The following is a 25346-nucleotide window of genomic DNA, read 5'->3' on the forward strand; positions in this document are numbered from 1 at the left end:
TGCACACATGAGAACATCAATCTTATCAAATAATCATTTTTAAAGAATTATATTATAATGTATACACACAGAAAGTAGCTCTGAACTGTTTACTTTTTAACTCTGCGATCTATTAGTCTTATATAGTAATTCCAATTTGTATTATCATTAACAGTTTATGTAAGTTGGACAGAGGAGTTACAACCAGATGTAGATTGTATGTACATGTATACACTTGTAGACACAGTTTGGGAGTATTTGTGTGTGTATATTTTACAGAGACTGTGTGTGAATTCCACCATGCAATCATAAGGCAAGCTTCTATGACAGTATACTGCTGCAGTAAAGGAAATGCAACATTTTATTGGTCAAAAGGAATGTTGTTCAATAAATAGGAATTTTATGAATGGAAGTTTATGAAGGAAAATGGTTTAAGAGGTCACCACTAGATGTCATTGTGGGGCAAGTCCTACTCAGTTTATACACATCTAGGTAAACCGGATAGCATTAATACAAACGCTAGTCGTGTTGTATTAATGAATATTCGAAATATGATGTACAGATGTGTTTTACGACTTTCAAGTGTTTAAATCATGTCTATATACGTGTTACTGAATCCCGAATCCCGAATACGGTGCTGGCACCGGATTCGTTTATTCAAACTGAATACCGAAATACGATGTCAGGAGGTGTTTTACGATTTTCAAGTTTTTTAAATGATGTCTATATATACATGTAACTGAATCCCGAATAAGGTGCTGGCACAGGATTCGTTATTGGAATCCCGAATCCCGAATACGGTGCTGGCACCGGATTCGTTATTCAAACTCAAAACAATTTATCGAAGTATTACGTTTTTTTGAGGTTGTGAAATTATGTTTTCGATCCGTTTTTTAAGACTTAAAATTGTTATTTATTAGGTTGTTTTTTGAATCACGAATAAGGTGCATGGCACCGATTTCGTTATTGGAATCCCGAATCCCGAATCCCGAATCCCGAATACGGTGCTGGCACCGGAATCGTTATTCAAACTGTATACCGAAATACGATGTCAGGAGGTGTTTTTCGATTTTCAAGTGTATATAAATGATGTCTATATACTTGTTACTGAATCCCGAATAAGGGTGCTGGCACCGGATTCGTTATTGGAATCCCGAATCCCGAATACGGTGCTGGCACCGGATTTCGTTATTCACAAACTGTATACCGAAATACGATGTCAGGAGGTCGTTTTCGATTTTCAAGTGTATAAAATGGTGTCTATATACATGTTACTGAATCCCGAATAAGGTGCTGACACCGGATTCGTTATTGGAATCCCGAATCCCCCCCGAATACCATACCTGCTAGCATAACTCAAAAACATTTTTCAGTTCTATTATATGGTCTTAAAAATTGTTATTTATATAGTTGATATTTTCCCGGAATAAGAGGTCCTTTTTTGGAATATTACGGTCGGATTGCAAAACTGTACCGGAATTACATGTCGGATTATTGTACTTGTACATGTTACTGGAATCACCATTAATGGTTGCTGGCAATTCATGCCCGGGATCCCGAATCACGTAATACCGGTGCTCCGGGCTTCGTTATATACTCGAAGTATTCAAATTTTTTTGAGGTTGTGAAATTATCGTCCTGACAGACCCGAATAAATGTTTTGGCATTACGAATCAGCAGTGCTTAATTTCACGTTGCGGTGAATTAGCAGCACAAAGCCATAATGCAAGTGCCAATTGATTTTATTTCTATATTTAATTTAAATTCTAGCTTCATGATATCAAGCATTCTTTAAAGATGATAAAACTTATTTTCGACCCAGTCCAAGATTCCTTCATCCTCGATACTCCATGGTTACTATCACTGTTGTTATATCCGCTCCTGGACTGTGTCATAGTAAAACTGAAGGCAAAATAAAATAGGTGATTTCAGCAAAATTTGGTCCTTTAATGTACATGAAAGAACCGAATAAGTGCACACTGCGGTTGACTGCATGGCTTTGAAATCGGGTGTCAATCTCTGTAAACTTCAGGTAGGGCGTTAGAATTGTACCTGCTGCCCCTATTGCATGATCGTAAAATGCGACTAGATTTAAGATATTATCTTTTCTTTTCTTCCTAACTGACTTTATCTTTTATAATGCCTCCATTGGCACCGCCTCACTTTTGGCCTTAAGTCGAGCGTTTGCGTCTGTGAGGAAGGCTCTGGGTTCTGTCCCCTGGCCGAGACACACCAAAGTCTATATAAGTGGTAGTTTTTGCTCCTGCTTAGCCACTGTTAGCGCTCAGCATACAGGGAGTAGGACGACTGGTTCGCCCGTTGTCAGTATAATGTGACCGGGCGAGTGTGTTTCTTGGTGTCTTGGCGGCATGCTACGGTGATATAGCACTATAAAAGGGCAACAGTTCCAATATACAAGAAGACACAACACGAATATACCGCAGTCTCTCAAAACACGCACCTCGCACTTTATCGCTACACACACGCTACACACTGCATGTATACATTGGAGGCCGTCCTTATATGACCCTGGCTGTTATATAGGACGTGAAAATAATCAAACAAACAAACTGTAAACTTCAAAGTAAGTCTCTTCAGTATGTGGTTGATCACTCAGTCTTTTTCTCATGAGCTGCCTCCAGTTTTACTATGTGATAGATATAACGTCAGTGATAGTAACATATCGATAACGACATTCCTTATAAGAATAACAATGAAACAATTTTAATCGCCCAATTTATTAAATGTTCTTGTATCACAAACCACATCTGTTTTATGTTCATGTTGATACCTTGAATACATCGGAATCTTCCAATGCTGGCCAGTTCCATCATCGGATGGATGGTCCTCCTTCCTCAGACGTTTAGGCGCTTGATCCACGACGTCTCCAGAGGTGTGCCGACTGGGGTGATCAATCCCAGTCAGGAACTGAGCGGCTCTTGCTGCTGCCTCGATGTTACTGCAGCATGCTGTCTGGTTGTTGCTACAACTTAGTTCTGCCTGCTGCGTCACGTTCCTCTGACTCGTCACCGTATGTGTCTAGCACGGTTGCTGGTGACCGCTCCTTCTCTCGTCCCTCTTTCTCCAAATCCAGCCTGATTCCGCCTCTCCCTGCCTGCTCACTGCTCTCACCAACCTCTTCCTTTCTGCCCCCACGACGCCCATTATTATCAGAGTTCTCCACAGTGACTGGCCGGGAAACCCTTGACATCCGACCTCCACTGGAAGGCATAATGTCCTCCAACCTTGTTCCTGACAATCCGTCACGAGTTGCTAGCACTTCAGCCTCTTCCTCTCGTGTGCCTCTTCAATCCTGTCCTCCCATGGTACTGTGAGTTCCACCATAATGACCTGATTGGAGTTCCGGGACCACAACACAATGTCTGGGCGAAGGGGTGTTGACACGACTTCCTCTGGAAATCCCATGCGTTGGTGGATGTCAGCCCTCATCTCCCAGTCTGCTGCCGTTGCTAGTATCCCATCTCCCTCCACGCTGCTTTTTCCCTTCACTTCTGCCTTCCCAAAGTTGATGAACTTTGGCCCCTGGCTCGTTGAGGACCTGGTCGTGGCGCCATGTGTATCTCCAGTCTGCGAGGGCAACTGTACATGATTACAACACATGTGCTATGTTTGCTGGTCGTCCACAGAATGTGCATGCTGGGCTTTCCTTGAGACCCCACGTAAACTGGTTCGTCGGGCTTGGTAGCACGTCGTACGTCGACTTCATATCCCAGTCTGTATCCCTCCATCTTCCAGATGTCACCCCATGCTACCTTCTGTTGTTTCGCGCCTTCCTAATGAAGCCAACTCCACTGTTGTACGAAGCTGACTGCTCGCATCTGTCTGGCCTCCTCCTCCATCCGTCTGACCTCATCTATCAGAAACGAATACGAAAACTCTTAACAACTAATGTATAATAACATTAACGTCGATTAAATCTTCCGTTACAGAATTTTGATGAATTAAAAAACATTATTAGTTATAAAATACAGTCACAATGATATTTAAAAAAATTGTTTGTGTAGCCTTGCACATATGATTAATGGGACCGCCTTGACATACACCAAAATGGAAGAATTTGACAACGTAATTGATTTATCAATTAGGTCTATTTTTAGCTCGCCTATTCGAAGAATAGGGGGAGCTAATGTTGTCACCCCGGCGTCGGCGTCAGCGTTGGCGTCCCATTTCACGTTAAAGTTTTTGAGCAAGTTTCTGTTTCGTCAATTGTTTAAGCTTAAGTCATCATAAATGTTTATGATTTTATTTTTCTAATGTGTATGGATGCTGAACGTGATAATTCAACAAATTTGGGGCCCTTTAGGTTTTTTTTGAGTCTGTTAATTTGTCATATTTCCATGTTAAAGTTTTTGAGAAAGTTTCTATTTTGTCAATTGTTTAAGCATAAGTCATCATGAATGTTTATGATTTTATTTTCCTAATGTGTATGGATGCTAAACGTGATAATTCAACAAATTTGGGGGCCTTAGGGGGGTTTTGAGTCTGTTAATTTGTCATATTTCCATGTTAAAGTTTTTGAGCAAGTTTCTGTTTCGTCAATTGTTTAAGCTTAAGTCATCATAAATGTTTATGATTTTATTTTTCTTATGTGTATGGATGCTGAACGTGATAATTCAACCAATTTGGGGCCCTTTAGGTTTTTTTTGAGTCTGTTAATTTGTCATAATTTCCATGTTAAAAATTTTGAGCAAGTTTCTATTTTGTTTATTGTTTAAGCTTAAGTCATCATAAATGTTTATGATTTTATTTTCCTAATGTGTATGGATGCTGAACGTGATAATACAACCAATTTGGGGGCCTTTTGGGGGATTTTGAGTCTGTTAATTTGTCATATATCCATGTTAAAGTTTTTGAGAAAGTTTCTATTTTGTCAATTGTTTAAGCTTAAGTCATCATAAATGTTTATGATTTTATTTTTCTAATGTGTATGGATGCTGAACGTGATAATTCAACAAATTTGGGGCCCTTTAGGTTTTTTTTGAGTCTGTTAATTTGTCATATTTCCATGTTAAAGTTTTTGAGAAAGTTTCTATTTTGTCAATTGTTTAAGCATAAGTCATCATGAATGTTTATGATTTTATTTTCCTAATGTGTATGGATGCTGAACGTGATAATACAACCAATTTGGGGGCCTTTTGGGGGATTTTGAGTCTGTTAATTTGTCATATATCCATGTTAAAGTTTTTGAGAAAGTTTCTATTTTGTCAATTGTTTAAGCATAAGTCATCATAAATGTTTATGATTTTATTTTCCTAATGTGTATGGATGCTGAACGTGATAATACAACCAATTTGGGCCCTCTAGGGGGGTTTTGAGTCTGTTAATTTCTGTTTAATTCACAGACAATTATAAGAATACAGACAAGTATTTATAGCAACAAACAAATAATTGATCTATTCATTATGTTTATTTCAATTAGATAAACATCTTATCCAAATAAAGGTAGTTTTACCTTCCATCCTCGATACTCCCGGGGGGCCTTTCTAAGGTTGCGATAGAATTTCCAAATTGGAGTTGTGTATGTTTATGATCACAGAATCGATACAAGATACATTTTGATAAAAGTTTACTCTTCAAACTTCATACTTAATATTCAGTCTCTCCTTTTTAAACTATAGTGTAACACCAAGCATTATTATTTTATCACAACATCGTTATGGTCACCAAGATTACCATTCTGGTTATCTATCCTTATACACGTGTAAAGGGAACGGGCCGTTGGGACTAATAGAGTAAGTAACTGCAACCTAGGGAGCCAATCATCCTTAAAAATGACAACAAAAGACAAGTGACAAGAAACCAATTCAACAAATTTGGGGCCCTTTAGGTTTTTTTTGAGTCTGTTAATTTGTCATATTTCCATGTTAAAGTTTTTGAGAAAGTTTCTATTTTGTCAATTGTTTAAGCATAAGTCATCATGAATGTTTATGATTTTATTTTGCATGTGTATGGATGCTAAACGTGATAATTCAACAAATTTGGGGGGCCTTAGGGGGGTTTTGAGTCTGTTAATTTGTCATATTTCCATGTTAAAGTTTTTGAGCAAGTTTCTGTTTCGTCAATTGTTTAAGCTTAAGTCATCATAAATGTTTATGATTTTATTTTTCTTATGTGTATGGATGCTGAACGTGATAATTCAACCAATTTGGGGCCCTTTAGGTTTTTTTTGAGTCTGTTAATTTGTCATAATTTCCATGTTAAAAATTTTGAGCAAGTTTCTATTTTGTTTATTGTTTAAGCTTAAGTCATCATAAATGTTTATGATTTTATTTTCCTAATGTGTATGGATGCTGAACGTGATAATACAACCAATTTGGGGGCCTTTTGGGGGATTTTGAGTCTGTTAATTTGTCATATATCCATGTTAAAGTTTTTGAGAAAGTTTCTATTTTGTCAATTGTTTAAGCTTAAGTCATCATAAATGTTTATGATTTTATTTTTCTAATGTGTATGGATGCTGAACGTGATAATTCAACAAATTTGGGGCCCTTTAGGTTTTTTTTGAGTCTGTTAATTTGTCATATTTCCATGTTAAAGTTTTTGAGAAAGTTTCTATTTTGTCAATTGTTTAAGCATAAGTCATCATGAATGTTTATGATTTTATTTTCCTAATGTGTATGGATGCTGAACGTGATAATACAACCAATTTGGGGGCCTTTTGGGGGATTTTGAGTCTGTTAATTTGTCATATATCCATGTTAAAGTTTTTGAGAAAGTTTCTATTTTGTCAATTGTTTAAGCATAAGTCATCATAAATGTTTATGATTTTATTTTCCTAATGTGTATGGATGCTGAACGTGATAATACAACCAATTTGGGCCCTCTAGGGGGGTTTTGAGTCTGTTAATTTCTGTTTAATTCACAGACAATTATAAGAATACAGACAAGTATTTATAGCAACAAACAAATAATTGATCTATTCATTATGTTTATTTCAATTAGATAAACATCTTATCCAAATAAAGGTAGTTTTACCTTCCATCCTCGATACTCCCGGGGGGCCTTTCTAAGGTTGCGATAGAATTTCCAAATTGGAGTTGTGTATGTTTATGATCACAGAATCGATACAAGATACATTTTGATAAAAGTTTACTCTTCAAAATTCATACTTAATATTCAGTCTCCTTTATAAACTATAGTGTAACACCAAGCATTATTATTTTATCACAACATCCTTATGGTCACCAAGATTACCATTCTGGTTATCTATCCTTATACACGTGTAAAGAGAACGGGCCGTTGGGACTCATAGAGTAAGTAACTGCAACCTAGGGAGCCAATCATCCTTAAAAATGACAACAAAAGACAAGTGACAAGAAACATTGTCGTTATTAAGTGTGACCCGATGGCGCATGCATGTTTCTTTATTTTACGCGGAAGACCTGGTTTCGAATCATAGTCGGAACGCGCGACAGAAGTGTCAATGACATTTTATTTTCCCTGTGAAAATAGAGTCTCGGATGACGATTTCGTAAACTTCAAGAAAAATAATAGGTGTTGATGTGAAAAAGAAACGGGATAGTGTAGGCTAGCAATACGCGGTCTTTGTCACTCGACTGACGCAGCATTCTAGGTTTTCAGGTATGAAACCCGCGTTGGGTTCCTGATCAGGACACTTAACGCTGAGGACTGGAAAATCTCTAAAACACCTGGATTCTACGGTGACTGGAACGAACATGACAAAAAGAAAACATTACGTGTGACTGTAATACCTTTGCTTGCGAACGCAATTACGCGCAATATTTATTGCATTCGCACGCAATATTATTACGTAAACACTTCTTATTTTTCATATTCTTTCCCAGCTTCAGTAGATTACTGCAACTTCCGCTTCCGGCACACTCACTATACTATACAGGACGTCAGGCACTATGTTGGGAAAACCTGTGTCCATTGTCCGTTGTCAATAATTTACGACAATAAAAATACCTTTAAGATCAAACCAATCGCAAGATCTCGGAGAAGTTTTCGGCAGATGTTGCGATTGCTACTTCACACTTAGGAGCTACAACTTCCGGTTTCTCCGGTTCTATCCACCTGCAAACAAGAACTCAAAATAAAAATTCAATTTAAGAAAATTATAAGAGTATCGAATAACAGTGAAAGCCAAGTCTTTTGCATATGCGTTGGAAACAAAGTCAATATTTTTGTTTGTTTGTTTGTTTGTTTGTAACCGACAAAGACTTTTAAACCTGTTTGTACTTGTATGACAGTATCTTTTTCAATAATCAGATTTTATGTACATCCATGTAAATTAACCGTTTAATACCAATGTGTATTTACTAATCATGGAGTCAGTGAAGTGTCTCGACTATCGCGACAGTTACACTGAGTTGATCTCGTACTAGCTGTTTTACTAGGTTAAGACAATCATCACATCAATATATGACGATATCAATACAGAGTATTGTCTGTATAATCAGAAACATCATTCAAACTTTTATCTGAGTAAGTAACATTTGAAATGTTCCTCTAACTCAGTCATCCTTGACTGTCTCATCACGGCGGACTGCAAGGTTGAGTGACTAACGGTTGAAACACCTCCTCAAAAACACACCTTTTTGACGTACCATTTGACATGTTTATCAGTTACCCATAACGGGTACAGGCAACAGGATTCGATTTCAGATGATTCATTTCTGGAGGATTTAACTTGGGTACTGTCCAAAATGGTCTATTAAATTGATGAAGTCGGACGTTTTCTCAATTCTTAAATGTTTGACAAAGAATTCACGGTAAGCAACATGTCGGATAAGAACTCCATGGATTCCAGTCTTGAACTAAAACCCCATAGACCTAGTTCTTTGTTATCGGGACGGCCTAACAGGGGAGACCCGACTATATACAAAGGTGGATTCTGGGAGCCTCCGCCTGACTATCGGTATCAGTCGGAAACAAGGATAGACGAGGTATGTAGTACATTGTATAGTGCTACTTTCGCATTTTTATCCAGAAACCTAAAGAGATTGGTAACTCCGCCATTTTTACGACCCTCAGATGTACCTCTGACCTGTATGTGCTGAAGGGTTTTTGCTCTATACTCCTACATAGGTATACAAACGAAGATATACTATAAAAAGAATGTTCCGATGGTGTATGGATATGATTTTGGGAAGAAATAGATAACGCTTTAACTGATCATAAAAGAAATACATTTTTGAATGTATGATTTTCGAATAAATACATAAAATTGCTAATTTCATGTTAAAGTCTAATCTGAAAAACTGGTCATATCAGACCATGATGTAATGTTTAAACTTGATATTTATGTACAAATAAAACGTTTAAACTAATTCATTTAAAAGTAGTAAGCCAACGAAAAATGCCTATAAACCGGAGCTCCTCAGCAAAATACAAAGAAGGAGTTTCCATTTTCCATGTAGTCTAGGCCTGTATTACTACGCCAAGGCGTCACTAGAGAGACGTGAGTTTGACCTCGGGGAATGGCTACACATGAATATGCAATGATAACTTAATTTAGGTATGAAGTTATCGGAAATATTAACATCTTATATGCAAATTGTCCCCCGCTTCGAAGACTTTTAATTTAAATCATTATAAAGTGTGTGACGATGTTGTTTGGATAACGCACTCGTGGAAACCGAAATTTATATACCAAGATACTACTTTACTTTCAATAATTTTCACAAAATGACAGGAATGCTCACTATATGCAATTCATCTTTATTTAGTAAAGTAAGTCGTCTGTTACAGAGAGTAATTAATCTTCTAAACACATAAGGAAAAATAGAATTTTCACGTCTCAATGTATCTCGATTTGTCTGTTGATTGCTATGTCCATTCAATGTTTCCTTCTTTATTTTGTATGTTATAAGATAATATTACAACCCGTAACCAGCCATACTTTCTCTTAAATCATATGCTTCATGTTTTTGTGTAAAAAGAAGGAGTTTCGATAGAAAGAATTGTATATGCATTTCTATTCCAAAACCAATAGACATCGCAAGTATCTATAACAAATATTCGAGAACATGACAAAGTATTGAAACCATCAATTTGTGACATCTCCATTAATTAAAGAACGTATTGAAACTACACTGTATCAGCTATATAACAACTCCGTTAATCAAACACCGTCTCTTTGATTCCATTCTTTATGAAAGTTTCAGTTTGACATCGATAAGTAAGAGAATTTGCTTTGATATCGTATACACAAGATCAACATACGAAATTGTTTTCTTTGATGCGACATCAAACGAATATACCGCAGTCTCCCAAGTACACGCACACAACGCAACACATACATGGAAGACCGTCTTTAAGTAACCCTAGTTGTTAGTAAAGGTCGGTCAGCCAAGCACACATTCATCAGCCATGAGTAGAATACGGAATTGACGAAAACCTTCAATGAAAAAAATACGAATATTACTAACGTTGTTGGTTGTTGGCGTTATCAAAACTCGTTTTATTGTAGTTTTGGTTAATAAATAGTTCACCAAATGTATCAGTACGCATCACTGCAAGCAAATGAATAAAAATGCTGATATATATTAGTAACGATATGCATACATTCCATGCATGCATGTCGGATTCAAATTTTAATTTCAGGATTCGACAGGGTTAGCAAAAAATCAAGTGATTTAATTTAATTAAGTCAAGTACAATTTATGTATCTTTAGGACTATCCAAGTTGGTTTGAAACATTTCTAGACGTTTTTGAGACTTTACTCTAATTTCGTGACACAAAGAGAGGTTTATTGATTCCTAACGATATTTATAAAATGTTATATGAAATTAACCCCTATTACCGCTCTGATTTCCACATATTTTTTTTATTGCCATAATAAACCCTTGTTTGTTTGTTTTTTGTGTGAAATGTGTCATTTCCGCTGGTAAAAGCGTCATCACATTTAAATGGAGACGTCTCCATCATCACTTACTTTGTGTGTGTGTACATATATATAACGCATTAAGGACTTACCGTAATAGGTTTGATCAGTTATCCATAAAAATGGTGTATACCCCACCAGATAACAGTAATGGAAACATTAGCGTCATCTGTACTATTTGAAAAAAAAGAAAAGGATAATAAAGATTCTGTCTTCGTTCAGGTAACCTATAGCTTTTTCTTGCTCTGAATAAACAACTTGCAATATACTATTACCAATATATACATGTAATTGATATTTGTGAACTGTAGTAACAAAAATGTGCACGATGATAATCTTATTGTACATGTTGTTCCGTCTTTGGATATTGCAGAGTTATCTGCCTTGTGAGTAGGTATCCATTGTGACGTCATCATTTTGTGATCGACACTCACGTCGTTTTCTCTGAAATGTATGCAATACGCCCAAAGCCAATACCTACCCACAAGGACAGAAAACTCTGTAATATGCAGACACAGAATGTGAATATCATAATGACATCTATTTTATCCTCAGGACCAGCTCACAGTAGAGATGGAAACATCATCCGATTCAAACAAATACAAATCCTTCCGGAAGCTGATTTCACGATTCGCGGAAAAAACGTCCATGCAAGGGGTTCCGTACATAAACAATGCTAGACTATGGTATGCCAAACTGATCTGGACGTTTTTACTGGTGGTCGCTATCGGCTGGATGTGTTTCCATCTTTTTTATCTTATCGCACAGTTTCGCCTCTGGCCTATACAGACAAAAATTAAGCTCAGTTTCAGTAATCTAGAAATGCCAGCCGTAACTATTTGTAACGTAAATCCAATCAGAACTTCTGCCATCGGTCAAGCGTCACAACAATTACAAGACCTTGTGAATTACGTTGATCCGGACAATTTTATAGACAGTAGGGAAAGCGAAGAAGAGGATGGAGATCAATTTGTTCCTAAACCAACTGAATTCAGCTTTGTGGCTGAAACATCAACCGATATTACCAGTGCCGTTACTCATATACCAATCGGTGTCAATGGAAGTGATAATGATATTACCGGAAGTAACAATGTTATGAACGGAAGTAGCAATGTTATGAACGGAAGTAACAATGTTATGAACGGAAGCGACAATGGTATCAAGATTGATGAAAATCTTGACATAGCTGGACCTGATCAACCCAAGAATGTGACAAATAGCCCCGCCGACAGGACTGCAGGTGGTGGGAGGCCCAATCGCCGCACTACGACCAGACCTTCTCAAGGCTCGGAAACAGGCGACATTGGTTTGCCCACTAAGGTGAGTTCATATGTCAAGTCAACATGCGCTCTTCCTAGAAGAGAAGTCTTTTTCAAATAGCTACTTATCGAGTGATCGGTAATTATATTCTAGAAGTAGAAGAGTGCATATTTAGTGAGGCTCAGACTTGGTTAAGCATAGAAAATGGTGTCGTCTTCTATTCTTGTTATACTGACAAACATCTTCTGGCGTCAAACTTGTTATATGCATATCATTTTAATATGTGTGTAGGAAGAAAAGCAATATAATTTCTCGATATCCTAATTGTGGTGATTGTTGAACCCAACCTTTATTCTGGTTGCCATGTAAACAGGAAACCCACCCCAATAAAGGATTGCTTGGTTGATTAAGCATCCTATCACGCCCTATTGACATGTCATTAAAGGACGAAGAGTTTATTAGGTATGCCAATTGAATGGTTTTCATTGCTGAAGTTCACTTTAAGAAACCAACATTTTCGTTTGGGTGCAATGAATACGGTTAAGTGATTTTTCTGTACCTTGTTGAATTTAGGGATCACTGCACCAGTATCATCAATTTCGATATCTTAGTGGGATTATTTCAGCATTTTATACCATGATACCCTACTTGACTACATGACTACATGACCGAAAGACAATTAATTACTGTATGGTTTCTTTCCAAAAAATTATCTCTTCAAGTTTTGTGAATTGTTAATATAACTGTATGCTATCCCCCGAAGTGCAATATCATAACATTTTATAATTCTTGCACACCAACCATTTTACAAAAGCAGTCAGTATGAAATATATATACTTATGTTGGGCAATACTATTTTGTTTTGTGTACCAAGCTCAGTCCGACTATTGAAAGGTGTGAGTGCAGAAATATTAACAGATGTATTTGAATATTTCTCAGAACCGACAGAAACGGTTTGTCGACGACTTCGACAATGATAAAATAGATGAGTATATAGATTATGATGAAGACGAATTCAAGGAAAAACACGAGCCACCCCGACCCCCTCGGGACCCAGTTGCTAACTTGGAGGACACCATCCGTAATCTCTACTTCAAAGAAAGCAGGTACAGTGTCAAATGCATGACAATATCACGACAGTTAGTACATATAATTCCAATATATGGTTTAAACATTATCTGGTTTGTTTAATTAATCAATTATTGCTCTAAAGTATATCAAGCTAGCTGTGTATTTGTAAAAATATAAGTAGTTATATTAGAAGTTAATTTTGTCTGTTGATCATTTTTACTTCAAATTCGAAACCTAACAAGGGTAGCATTTCAAATGTTATAGATGTAAAACAAACAATGTGCTGATTGTTTTGGGATAGCACTTCAACTGTTTTATATGTAAAGCTAACAATATACTGATTGTTTTAGGGTAGCACATCAAATGGTATATATGTAAAACAAACAAAATACTGATTGTTTTAGGATAGCACTTCAAATTTTATAGGTTTAAAACAAACAATATACTGGTTGTTTTAGGATAGCACTTCAAATCTTATAGATATAAAACAAACATTACTTTGATTGTTTTAAGGTAGCACTTCAAATCTTATAGATGTAAAACAAAGAATATACTGACTGTTTAGGGTAGCACGTCAAATCTTATAGAGATGTAAAACATACAATATTCTGACTGTTTTAGGGTAATACTTCAAATCTTATAGGTGGAAAACAAACAATATACTGATTGTTTTAGGGTAGCAATTCAAATCTTATAGATGGAAATAAACAATATACTGACTGTTTAGGGTAGCACTTCAAATCTTATAGATGGAAATAAACAATATACTGACTGTTTAGTGTAGCACTTCAAATCTTATAGGTGTAAAACAAACAATATACTGATTGTTAAGGGTAATATCTCTTTAAATAAGAATATTCAATCAATGCAATTGCTGATTTTTCGTCACAGGAAAACCCGGGTTGAAATGGGGCATCGAATCAAGGATATGTTAATCAGCTGTTCCTTTGACGGATACGAATGCTTCCCACAGTGAGTGGTCATTCATGCTTTTTCAGAAAGTACTTGCCTTGTCCGGTATGTATACTGTCACTATCAGATTATCATTTGAGTATTACCTTATTACCAAGTGTTGTTATGTCTTTGACGGAATACTGCTGTGAACTAAAAAAGGGACAAGGGTCCCACTTACCGCAGCCTCCCAAAACCTTATCAATCACAGTGAAAAACTGGACTACTATATCACCTCTGTATGATGGACGTCGTTAAATAAGGAAAGACCGTTTTCTCTCCCGGGGCCTATAATATCCGTGTGTCAGTACAAATCTAAACTTTGCGAACGTTTAACATAGTTTAATTGATTTTAGATCACTAAAAAGACCTTTAATATAGCTTAACGTTCATCTGTGATCATTCTAATGATAATCTCAAAATATTTTGATACATTAAAGAACCTTGTGAAATATATAAATACATAGAGATCAATCGTTTGTCTCTTTGTCGGCGTAAGAGTTTATAAGTCATCAAGTAGTCATACCCTAACAGGAATAATTTATAATTTTATATTGATGATCTCAAACATGATGATGACATTTCTCTGACACACTATAACGACGTCACAATTAATACATTAACCCAAGGAATGATACTGTACAACCCATTTATCGCAGAATTTATTCAGCTGTTACAACTCAACAATTAACATTGTCACAAAATTTTGATTTGAATATTGGTAAATTATGCATCTACAATACTCAGACCATGATTCGCTAAAATTTTATTTACATGTATTTTTTCCAGTGATATTTTATCTGTTAGTATGAATTACAAATTAACTATACATAATATGATACTTATAATACTGATCACATTGTGGTTTTCAGTAACTTCACCTTGTACCAGACACCAGAGTTCGGCAATTGCTACACAATACAGTCATCAACTTTCACGTCTAAAATTCCGGGACCAAAACACGGTAAGTTGTGCAAGGGAATAAAGGAAATTTCATTTATAACACTCTCTACATTTCAGTTTAGTTTGGCCCTAAATGACCCTGGTTGCCGGTGGGCCGTAAAACTCAAACAAACAAACATTCCAGTTTGTGCTTTGTTTGTTTAGGTACGTTGATAATTTTCTGAATGTTTCACATGTGTTTAGAGTTCGAGGACTTCAATGAAAACGCGAACTTTAACGAAAATAATCCATCCACAAAATTTAACCACTATACAGCATATACCTGAAAATTTTGTACTCAGTTACACCTATTGGAATGGCTTACTATACAGTATATTCATGAAACTTTTGTACTCAGTTACACCTATTGGAATGGCTTACTATACAGTATATTCATGAAACTTTTGTACTCAGTTACTCCCCTTGAATTTGCGGAATATGATAACATTAACTTCTCCGACCTTATTATCAAAATAAAGAAGGTTTGTTCTTCTTTCTCCCACTTTTAAAAAATAATAAATGGGTTGTAATATTGCTATTGCAGTTATAGTCTGCTTCATATATTCCGAACCTGGAATTTACCCGTGTGCTCTCATATTTCGATTTTACATGCATTTACATTGATGTTTATACTCTCCTATTCTACAGATTCGTAATAGGTGTCGCTGAGTACATAACAAGTCAGATGTATATAGATCTACAAACATACCCACAATGAATGAATATTTAGTATAACAAATTACTTTTAAACACCATTAAGCCGTGAATGATATGTTGCAGCAACATATACATTCAATCGCATTTATCTTTACTTGTCATACTAAGGAGTTGGATGTAGACCAATGTGATCGGTCGAATAAAGACATGAAACGTGGTTTATTTTTGGAGAGAGCTTTCCCACGGAACCTATAATAAAACGCTGTAAACTACTCTTAAGGTGATAACAAGCTACACGTTTGTATTGAATACACACATAAGAATAGACGTAATTGATTTCGAAGGTCATGTCACAGACCTGTTTGGTCTGCTGGCGTCTATGTACAAATACTTACCTCCGGCTTATAGCATTGGGAATCTTAACTCCGCATGATGCCATTATATTACTGTCGGCGGTTTGGTGATTATTAACATGTTTTAAATCATAATTCACGCCAGCGGTCACCAAATGTCACATTTTGCGAAAAAAATAATTCGCGATGTAATTGCTTATTATTACAGATAAGGAGATAAGTGACGAGACGAAATTAATAATTTCTTGCTGTAAATATATAAATAATATCTTTTCTAGTGTAATGCAATTGAAATAATATCATTTTAGTTGCCATTATAATTGAAACAATATTAGTTCCATTGTATTACATATATAGTCATTACAATTTAAACAAGACCATATCAGTACAACTTAAATAAAACTATTTACATTGTGATCATTTCAATCAATTTAAGCAACATCATTTCATTTTTTTTTTAAATTTGATTATTTTGACTGTATGGGATTGTTACGTTCAGTTTTACAATAGTGTAGAAAATTTACCTTCTGTTCAAACGCTCTATCATTCTCGATATAACAGGAGTCACTCTCGTTATATCCACCTACCATACTTAGGCTCTGTTTGTAATAATAATTGTAGCAAATAGTTTGGCATTTTGGTGTACATCTAAAGAATCGAACAACGGAATGTTATATGCCTTTGAAGCTGCACATCGTCTCTGTAATATTCAAATATACTCTTTGTACAGGCTTGTGATTTGTTTTTCTCTCCTGAACTGCCTTCAGTTTCACTATGACATGTTCTAGGGATGGATGAAATAACAGTGATAGTAAACCATGAAATATCGAGAATACATTGATGTATGTAGATAGTTGTCGATATATCATACAGAAGCTTATTTTAGCGGGCCAATCTTCTTGCGATTTAAACTAAAAACGAGGAAATCAAGTTTAAGCGGTTTTCGTGAAAATATCATCCCAGCCAAAAAATGTTTATGCGGAAATTTAATGTTTTGCTTGGAAACCATAGTTTAGATCTTAAAGCAATATATATGTTACAAAACATATACTAATAATCATTTTGTTTGGTTTTAGGTTTGTCTATAATACTCTTTATGGAGAATAGTGAATACATCCCCGGGTTAACACAAGGCTATGGTGCTCGGGTCACCATAAATGACCAGTCCACATTTCCCTTCCCAGCAGACGAAGGGTTCTTTGTTTCCTCTGCTTTTGAGACACACATTGGACTAAAACAGGTTCGACATTATTCACGTCATAGTAATTCAATGGGGATTAACTATTGTAACTTCATACGTCATGTGATAATGATGAAAATGATGATGGCTATACTATGTAGTTTCAATGGTTTGTAATATGTAAATTGTATAAATGTTGAGATTCTACAATGGGAATAACTAAATTACATATCAATTATTTATTGATGTTTTTATTACCAATCTTTAAACATCTTAATCTCGTTATACGACACAGCATGAACAACAAATACACTATCAAGACATGCATCTTAACATTATAAAAATTATAAAAAAAATCTTACATTAATTCTAAAAGTCATGATATTTAACTATAAACAGAGAACAAACAAGACAAAAAAGACCAACCTAGATTAGAGATGTTTTAGGACTCATCCGGTTAGCACTGTAAACTATGTTTGTTTTCAGATAAATATCGAGAGGCTTGGACACCCGTATGGCCAATGTAACGACGGCAAAGAGTTTGAACAGCTCTATAGAATCAAGTATACAAGACAGGTTGATTTCAAGACGTTTATGTTACGCATTAAAAGGGACTTAAAAAGTTTTTTGTTTTAATTTATGGATCACTGTTAAATATTTCAAAGACTAGAGAGTATATGTTGTTTTTAGGAAATGTGGACTTCTTTAACGTTTTAAGTCTAGTTTCCGTTTAACTGTGATGCATTAATCTATCTTCTTATAATTATGTAATGTCTAACATATGTTGACTTGTAGGCCTGCCAAGTTGTTTGTCACGGTAAATCTATAATAGATCAATGTGGATGTCATGACAGATTCAGAGTGGAAATATTGTCACAATCCGCGGTACTACAGAATGTGACACCATGTAGATCTCGTAAAGGTCAGTATGAAAATAAACACCTAACTGTACAGTCGATTACTTTCCCGGGTAACAAATAGCAACGTTTACCTCAAAACGACAAAATCCTAATATACTCTCCACAGTAAATTATGGTCTTAGTAGACCTACGTTACTATCGCTATTGTTTAACTGATCTAATTTTAGCGACAACTTCTTGAATCAACCCGGCTGTAGGGTATGATAATTGATGCGCTTCAACAATTAACGGGAATCAAAATATGATCAAATAGAGGCCAGTACACGTACACGGAGATACTTTCTAATCTATGTAAGAATAACAGAATTCGGGAGTCTACATGATGAAGATTTCGATATATACATATCTATTTAATATCAGTCAATATTCAGTCAATTTTGCGTTGTTCATTTTTCAACAGTAATACTTGTTTTGGTCTTTTTGTATGTGATGGTGTTTACTAAATTGAAGAAAATACTTTTGATTCAAATCCCACCGTGTCTTTGCGACAAAATAATTTTAAACTAATGTAAAACCAGTTGGAAATGAAAAGGAGTAATCATACCTAGTGGTGTTATTTTAAATCGATCAGAACAGGTCTTACATAATCCTAATTCTGTACTGCGATATGCAATTTAACATTTCGCGATTTCAGAATTACAATGTCAATTTGAAATTGAAAAAGAGTTCCAGGACAAAACAAGGACGTGTGAGTGTGATAATCCATGCACGTAAGTATCATTGATCTGGTCGAGTTTTACGATATTCTCTTGCAAAATTTAATCTGTCTCTTGCATACTGCTCTACTGTCACTGTATATATATACAGACTGGTCTATATGGTACGTGAATTAGTCCCATTGTGACATCAGTTTTTGGCGTAAATATTGTGACGTTGCATGTGACGCTAACCTTTTGAACCTGAAGACAATAACGTGACGTCATGACTTCATTAGGTATGACCATGGTGTGCATTGTCGATGACGTCATCAATATTGACTCGCAGACGATGGAACCATGCTCATGTCGCGGTGAAATGCTTCTGTTTAGGCACTTATCTTTTCTTTTTCTTCTGTATGTTGGAGAAAAAAAAAGAATCATTCCCTACCTATCGGGGTGTGACAACAAAATCACAACCATAGGGGAAATTCCTGAATGTCCTACCCTCGGCAAGCCTCGGGTTGGACGTTCATAAATTACCCCTCGGGTTGTGATTTTGTTGTCACACTCTCTAGGTAGGGACAGATTCTATTAATCATCGTAAGGTGGGACTGATCGACAGTTAATCGTACTTTACCAACTTAGTTTTGGGATCAACGTAAGTTTTAAACTTTATTGATATTTAAATGAGAATATAACTGATTTCGTCCAGAAAGTACTTAGAATATTGTGAAGCAGCTCAAAACCCCATTGTTGCCTTTTGGAGCTCATATTGAATATGAGGAGGCCAGGTGATCAAATGTTATCATACACGGTCCTAGTCAGGAAAGCAAATATGCTCTAACTAACGTTTTAATAACCTTCATTTTTTACATATTGGTACAGAGTACCCACAATAGCATCCGTATATTAATAGAAAACTGTTTCTTTCAAAATACTTACTTGGCCAACATGGATAACATAGGTTGTCCGTTTTAACGTGTACGTTAGATTTGGCTGAAAAGCTACACTTTGGTGAACAGCCTAGTTTATCGGGATTAAAACTTTAAAAGATTGCTGTTGCGGGTATGGAGTACCAAACTGCAAAGCAATCAATGCAGTAAAACTTTAATTATCATCTCCTTACATTGACCGGTTCGTGTACAGAACCATTCGATCACGTTGCTTCTTCACAATGATATCGCCGTGACTTTGATTTGTGATAGATTTATATGACAGGTGTAGTCAATTAAGCAGAAAACGTTCGGTTGTTTACCTGGTTTTATTTTTGTACATATTAAGAAATCTTGATAAAGCACATATTTTCTAATATTTCGGTCCTATTTAATCGATTTTGAATTTAAAATTATTTCTGTATATATTGCCATCATATGGAAGATTGAATGTCAATGTTAAATTTTGTTTAATGAGGAAGATTATCGCCATTTCATTCTATGATTGCCCTGATTTAAAATAATGGGTAGCAGGGATAAATATAAGTTAGCCTCTAACCTATATATATATATTATCATTATGATAAAACCATAGGATTTCGATTCGTTCCACCAATGACACTTTCATTAGACTTAACTCCTTCTTTGGTTGTCACGATCTAGTAGAAGGAATACAGATGAGCCATTATCTTGTACATATGAAGTTTTTTGTTTGTAATTCGAATAATATCAAAAGATTCTGTTCCATCAATAACACTTTCAATGAATGTTTAACAGGGAGAAAGAATGGTTGAGGTCAATGAGTACACGACAATGGCCCACAAAGTCTTACACGGTAAGGACAAATCCGCATTTACGTATTAGAGAGTTATCTGCCCTTGCGGTAGGTATCGATTGTGACGTCATGCGGTTGGGAGCGTAACGTCATACTTTACAGAGAAAACGCTAGTTTCGCTCACAAAATGATGACCTCACAGTGATTACCTACCCGCAAAGGAATTAACTCTGTAATATGCAAAGACTGGATAGCATTGTATTGAAACTAAATTCAATTATATCCATCACAGTTTTGTCTAACACGATTCATCCAACATTTTCAAAAATGAATGGAATAGAAAAATTTTAACTACTAACGATATCCTGTTTTCGTGGTTGGTGTATACTATAAACCTCTTTATCGTCACGTAAAAACTATTTTCTCAATTTGAACATACGGTATTGTATTTGCAAATACTTGACGCGTTTGTAATTGCATTGTGTTTACGCCCGCTGGCGAATTTAAGCGAACATTTGTATCTCAGTGCACATACCAAGGTGAGAGGTTGTATACTGGAACTACCATTTTATACCCTTTGTTGGTTCTTGTCTGCCTTCTTGACTGTTGATAGAAACGTCTTTTTCAACAGTCTCTTTCAAAAAATGAGGACAGATTTTAATGAAATTTAACACGAGCAGAGAGATTGATGCCTATGTATGTTACGAGTAGTGGGAATGTTATGGTTTAGTCATTTGCACTCTATAGCTTCTTTTTTTTATTAGATTCAAACTATTAAGGTAATTGTTTTTGACAGATGACACTCTTGAGGGGGTTGTGTCAAAGACGGCCGAAACAATGTGCTGATATTATAGCTAAAGCAGACGACCGTCAAATCAGGTGAGGGCACTTAAAAATAGATCGGAATGTTGTTTTAATAATAAAAAATACGTATAGAATTATAAAATATTGTCATAAAGGATTTTGCAAGTATACTTTAGAGGTACGAGGTGTATTTTGTCTTTTTCAATGGAACATACACGTAACCAACACCATTTTTTTTTAAACTGTGAATGCTAAACGAGTTTGATGATTTCGATTGGTAATTCTGATAATACACTAATCATCACTTGTTAACAATTCAAAAACAAAAACAAATTAAATGATAATTACATAACGCGGGTCGTCATATGTTTCCTGCCGTGCCACAAAGCAAAATGCCGAAATGGACATTTGTTTAGTGTCGTCATAAGCCATCGATATATATGTATATTCCAAAATTATAAATATGGGATCTTAAATGAGATTTCATTTCGAGATTTTATGAAATGAGTTTTTCGGGTTTTTTTTTAAATTTTGCGAACCATGGCATTTGAAAAACAATGTATATTCCGAAAAAATAATCAACGTTAAAATGTAATATTTACAGTTTGCACTTATATAGACTCAATAACCATGCTTTCTAGTATTATCATTATCAGTGTATAATGATAGTGCAACACGTGCGGCGATTCTATTGTTACGGGAATAGTCGCTGGCGTAGCAACGTGGGGTCATGACCCCACTTTTGGTGGGGACATATGGATGACTATTCCGATTTATCAGCTGTTTAATCGAATTAGTTGTCGATGACGGGAAACACAGCAATATGTGTATTTTAATAAAAAAATATGCGACTGTGTGAAAAACTGTAAATATAAAGAATAGATTTTGATTTTGTTGAGGTTATGAGGGTATAATGATAATGTCGCCCGTGTAAATTTTATGTAACCCGGCTTCGCTGGGGTTACATAATTTACACGTGCTACATTATCATTATACCCTCATAACCTCAACAAAATAAAAATCTATTCCTTAATTACAAAAATCAAGCTGAAGCCGCCATTTTGTCATGAGTTTGCGTCATTGTTTGCTGTCTTTAAGTCATGAAGTCACAATGAATTTTCAACCAATGATAAACGTTCCTAGTTATACTACATAAGTGACGTATGTGTTTTTCGTATAACTTTGAATAATTGTTTTGGTATATGTATCATATATTAAACACACTTTCTATAAAAACATTTAACTAGAAATAAGCAGAAGATGATTTTTTTTATTCAGTTTAAACTTCCTGAAAATAGTAGTGTATTACCAGGATCTGAATCACGAGGAAATAAATGAGGATCCGGAAATAGAGGTAAGTATGTAAAACAAAACAAAAAACCGTCTTAGGATCGTATATCTTTCTTGTAATTATGCCACCTCGCCCTGCTCACACACTTTGAAGTTGAACTAAGGAAGTCATACTTTTTCATAACAGGTTCTTCTGCTAAGTTTTTCTTCTTATTTATATATACGTTTGTCTATGCTATTTCATCATAACGTTTGGATCAAGAGACTTGCAACTTACATATGTAGATACAAAGGTTACTGCAAATATTTTGACACATGTGATAGAACTGGATCACTAGTAGACGCTGATGTGTATTGTAATATTGTATTGGAATTGGACTGGGTCGATCATCGATAAATATCAATCGGTAGAGCAACGGGCTAGTGTTTAAAGGTGCCGATCCTCTCCTGTTTAAAGTTTCATGAACATTCCTTACCTTTTAGGAATTCCATAATTTAAATTTCCCCATAGGAAGGCATTTCAGAAGTAAAGGAAAAAATAAGTTAAGGAACGTTCCTTAAATTCTGTAATGCTTTCCTATGGAGAATTTTAATTTAAGGGATTTCTTGAATTTAAGGAATTTTCAAGAAACTGGGTCCTGTTACAGTAGTTTACTTCGATAATAGGTCAATAGGTAATTGTTTAAAAATTAAATGCGTACACCAATGTATTACGAATTACCCGTTTTCTATTTAACTGTGATACGGGAAATATGGATTTCAGTTTTGTGATATTTTAAGTTAAAATATTATTATCAAATCATTAATACTGTTGACGTGTGACCGCTAACATTGCGTCTTCTCCGTGTGTTTGTAGACAGCCCAGTTCGCGTCAGATGTGGGAGGAGCTATAGGTCTGTGGATTGGACTTTCTATCCTTAGTGTGTTCGAGGTAGTCCAGCTAGTTGTCGAGTTGTGTCAGTACGGATTATATAAGGTTCGCCATCTCGGTAGTATAGACGAGGCTGTCTCTAAACTCTCCTCAATGGAAAATAAACATCATGGACAGACGCCTGATGCGCTGAACTTTAACCAGCCACACTTTGCTAAAGAACATTTATATAATGGTAGATTTGCTACAGCACGATATCAGTATTAATGAAAGTCAAGCGATTTACAGCCAGGGAATTATTAATTGGCAAAAGAAACGCTTCCTTAGCCAGTTCTTCAATGCATGATGTTACTGGATTAAACTCTGAATGTGTAAAACCATGAAGATATGTGTCTTTAATTATTATTAACATGTTTGCATATCATGCTACAGTATTCAATATAGTTGTATGAATTTATTTTTTGACACGTATTTGATGTATAGTTTGAAAGATGTTGACTTGTATATGTTTTAAATAGAATACAACTTTAAAACATGAAAAAGTAGTGTATATGCACATCAAATCAATAGATATTTATGTTGTTATACATCGGAGTAACTTCCTTCATTTTACTTCTTCATTTAAGGATTGAATCTTGCTTTGGTCGATTTCATGGGGTGTTGAATATAGTTGCACTTGAAACAAAATGAATGAACTGCGAATCATGTTGAATTTGTTTCCAGAGCAACTCAATTCATCACCCCATGAAATCGACCAAAGCAAGATTCAATCCTTATATTTCAAATCATTCGTATTAGATTTTTGTTGTTAAAAATGCGAGTTTCTGGAATTGTGCAAGTCTACAACGAGAGACGTAAGAAAAAAGTGCGTCTTTAGAATACAACTTATTAAAATGTTTTAAATTTGTATTAACATCAATGTATTAAATTGAAAAACCACCCAACCCGGAGTAATTTTGAAGTCTACGGCCGAAAAGTCCTACATAATATCTGGATAATTACCTTGGAGAGAGAGAAAATGGAGCTGACCAGCTACATGAAAGAGTACGGAGGATAGACAAATGTGTGCATGGTGTGTGTAGGCCTATTTTGAATGCAAAGACGAAGGGTAAAGCTGATGATACTGTTTCGGATAGGCTAATGGGTTTTTTTTCTTCTGGAAATCTGCACCTGACTTGTTTACCTATTGTTCGCTTAGACGCTCTTAGAATTTTCTCCGACAATCAGATATTCTGTATATTTAGGTGAAACGAGTGACCGTACACACACACTGACGTAACTATGGAATTTCCCGAGCTTTCCTGAGAAAAGTCTCCCGGTTGTAGCCCCGACCAGCGATTTATTTTGTTGTTTATTACCATTACAATGCTTTAACACATCTTTTGTTTTGATATCAATTATATATTTAATTGGATCTAATAAAAACTCTTTATTGTTATTTTGAAATCCGTCAACTTATGACGCAAAATCTTATAGAGGCGTGAACTAGAAGTAGTCCGAACCTGCACAGTAGTTACGTCAGTATGTGTGTACGGTCACTCATATCACCTAAATATACAGAACATCTTATTGTCTGCGAACAATTCTGGGGTCGTCTAAGGAAACAATGGGTTAACAGGCCATGTACAGGTTTCCAGAAGAAGAACAACAGTACAGGTAGTACCCTATCCGAAACAGTATCATCAGCTTTACCCCCGTCTTTGCATTCAAAATAGGCCTACACACACCATGCAAACACTTATCTTTCCTCCGTACAATAAAATAAAAGTCATAACTATAAAGAATTTAGTCTATATCGCGTTCGTAGACCGACACATACATGACAAACATTCATCAGCTCAACGGTAATACC

The 25346-nt window shown here is 35.6% G+C and overlaps 2 protein-coding genes across 2 annotated transcripts; one reads left to right on the top strand and one right to left on the bottom strand.

The window, feature by feature from the left end:
• Positions 1-3252: 3252 nt before the first annotated feature.
• LOC138326482 (uncharacterized) lies at positions 3253-8580 on the bottom strand. Its single transcript, XM_069272581.1, has 3 exons — positions 8558-8580; positions 7944-8037; positions 3253-3579 (listed from the first exon to the last, which is right to left on the bottom strand). Exons 1-3 carry the CDS (start codon positions 8578-8580, stop codon positions 3253-3255), a joined length of 444 nt encoding a protein of 147 aa, XP_069128682.1.
• LOC138326355 (amiloride-sensitive sodium channel subunit gamma-like) lies at positions 7590-24098 on the top strand. The gene is made up of 13 exons (XM_069272471.1): positions 7590-8909; positions 11406-12170; positions 13050-13216; positions 14073-14153; positions 15005-15096; positions 17161-17324; positions 17751-17840; positions 18060-18186; positions 18819-18894; positions 20532-20589; positions 21326-21408; positions 22612-22687; positions 23480-24098. The coding sequence occupies exons 1-13, from the start codon at positions 8715-8717 to the stop codon at positions 23759-23761; spliced, it is 2256 nt and encodes a 751-aa protein (XP_069128572.1). The 5' UTR covers positions 7590-8714; the 3' UTR covers positions 23762-24098.
• Positions 24099-25346: the final 1248 nt, after the last annotated feature.

Source organism: Argopecten irradians, chromosome 6 (assembly GCF_041381155.1).
Source record: "Argopecten irradians isolate NY chromosome 6, Ai_NY, whole genome shotgun sequence".
Taxonomy (NCBI): domain Eukaryota; kingdom Metazoa; phylum Mollusca; class Bivalvia; order Pectinida; family Pectinidae; genus Argopecten; species Argopecten irradians.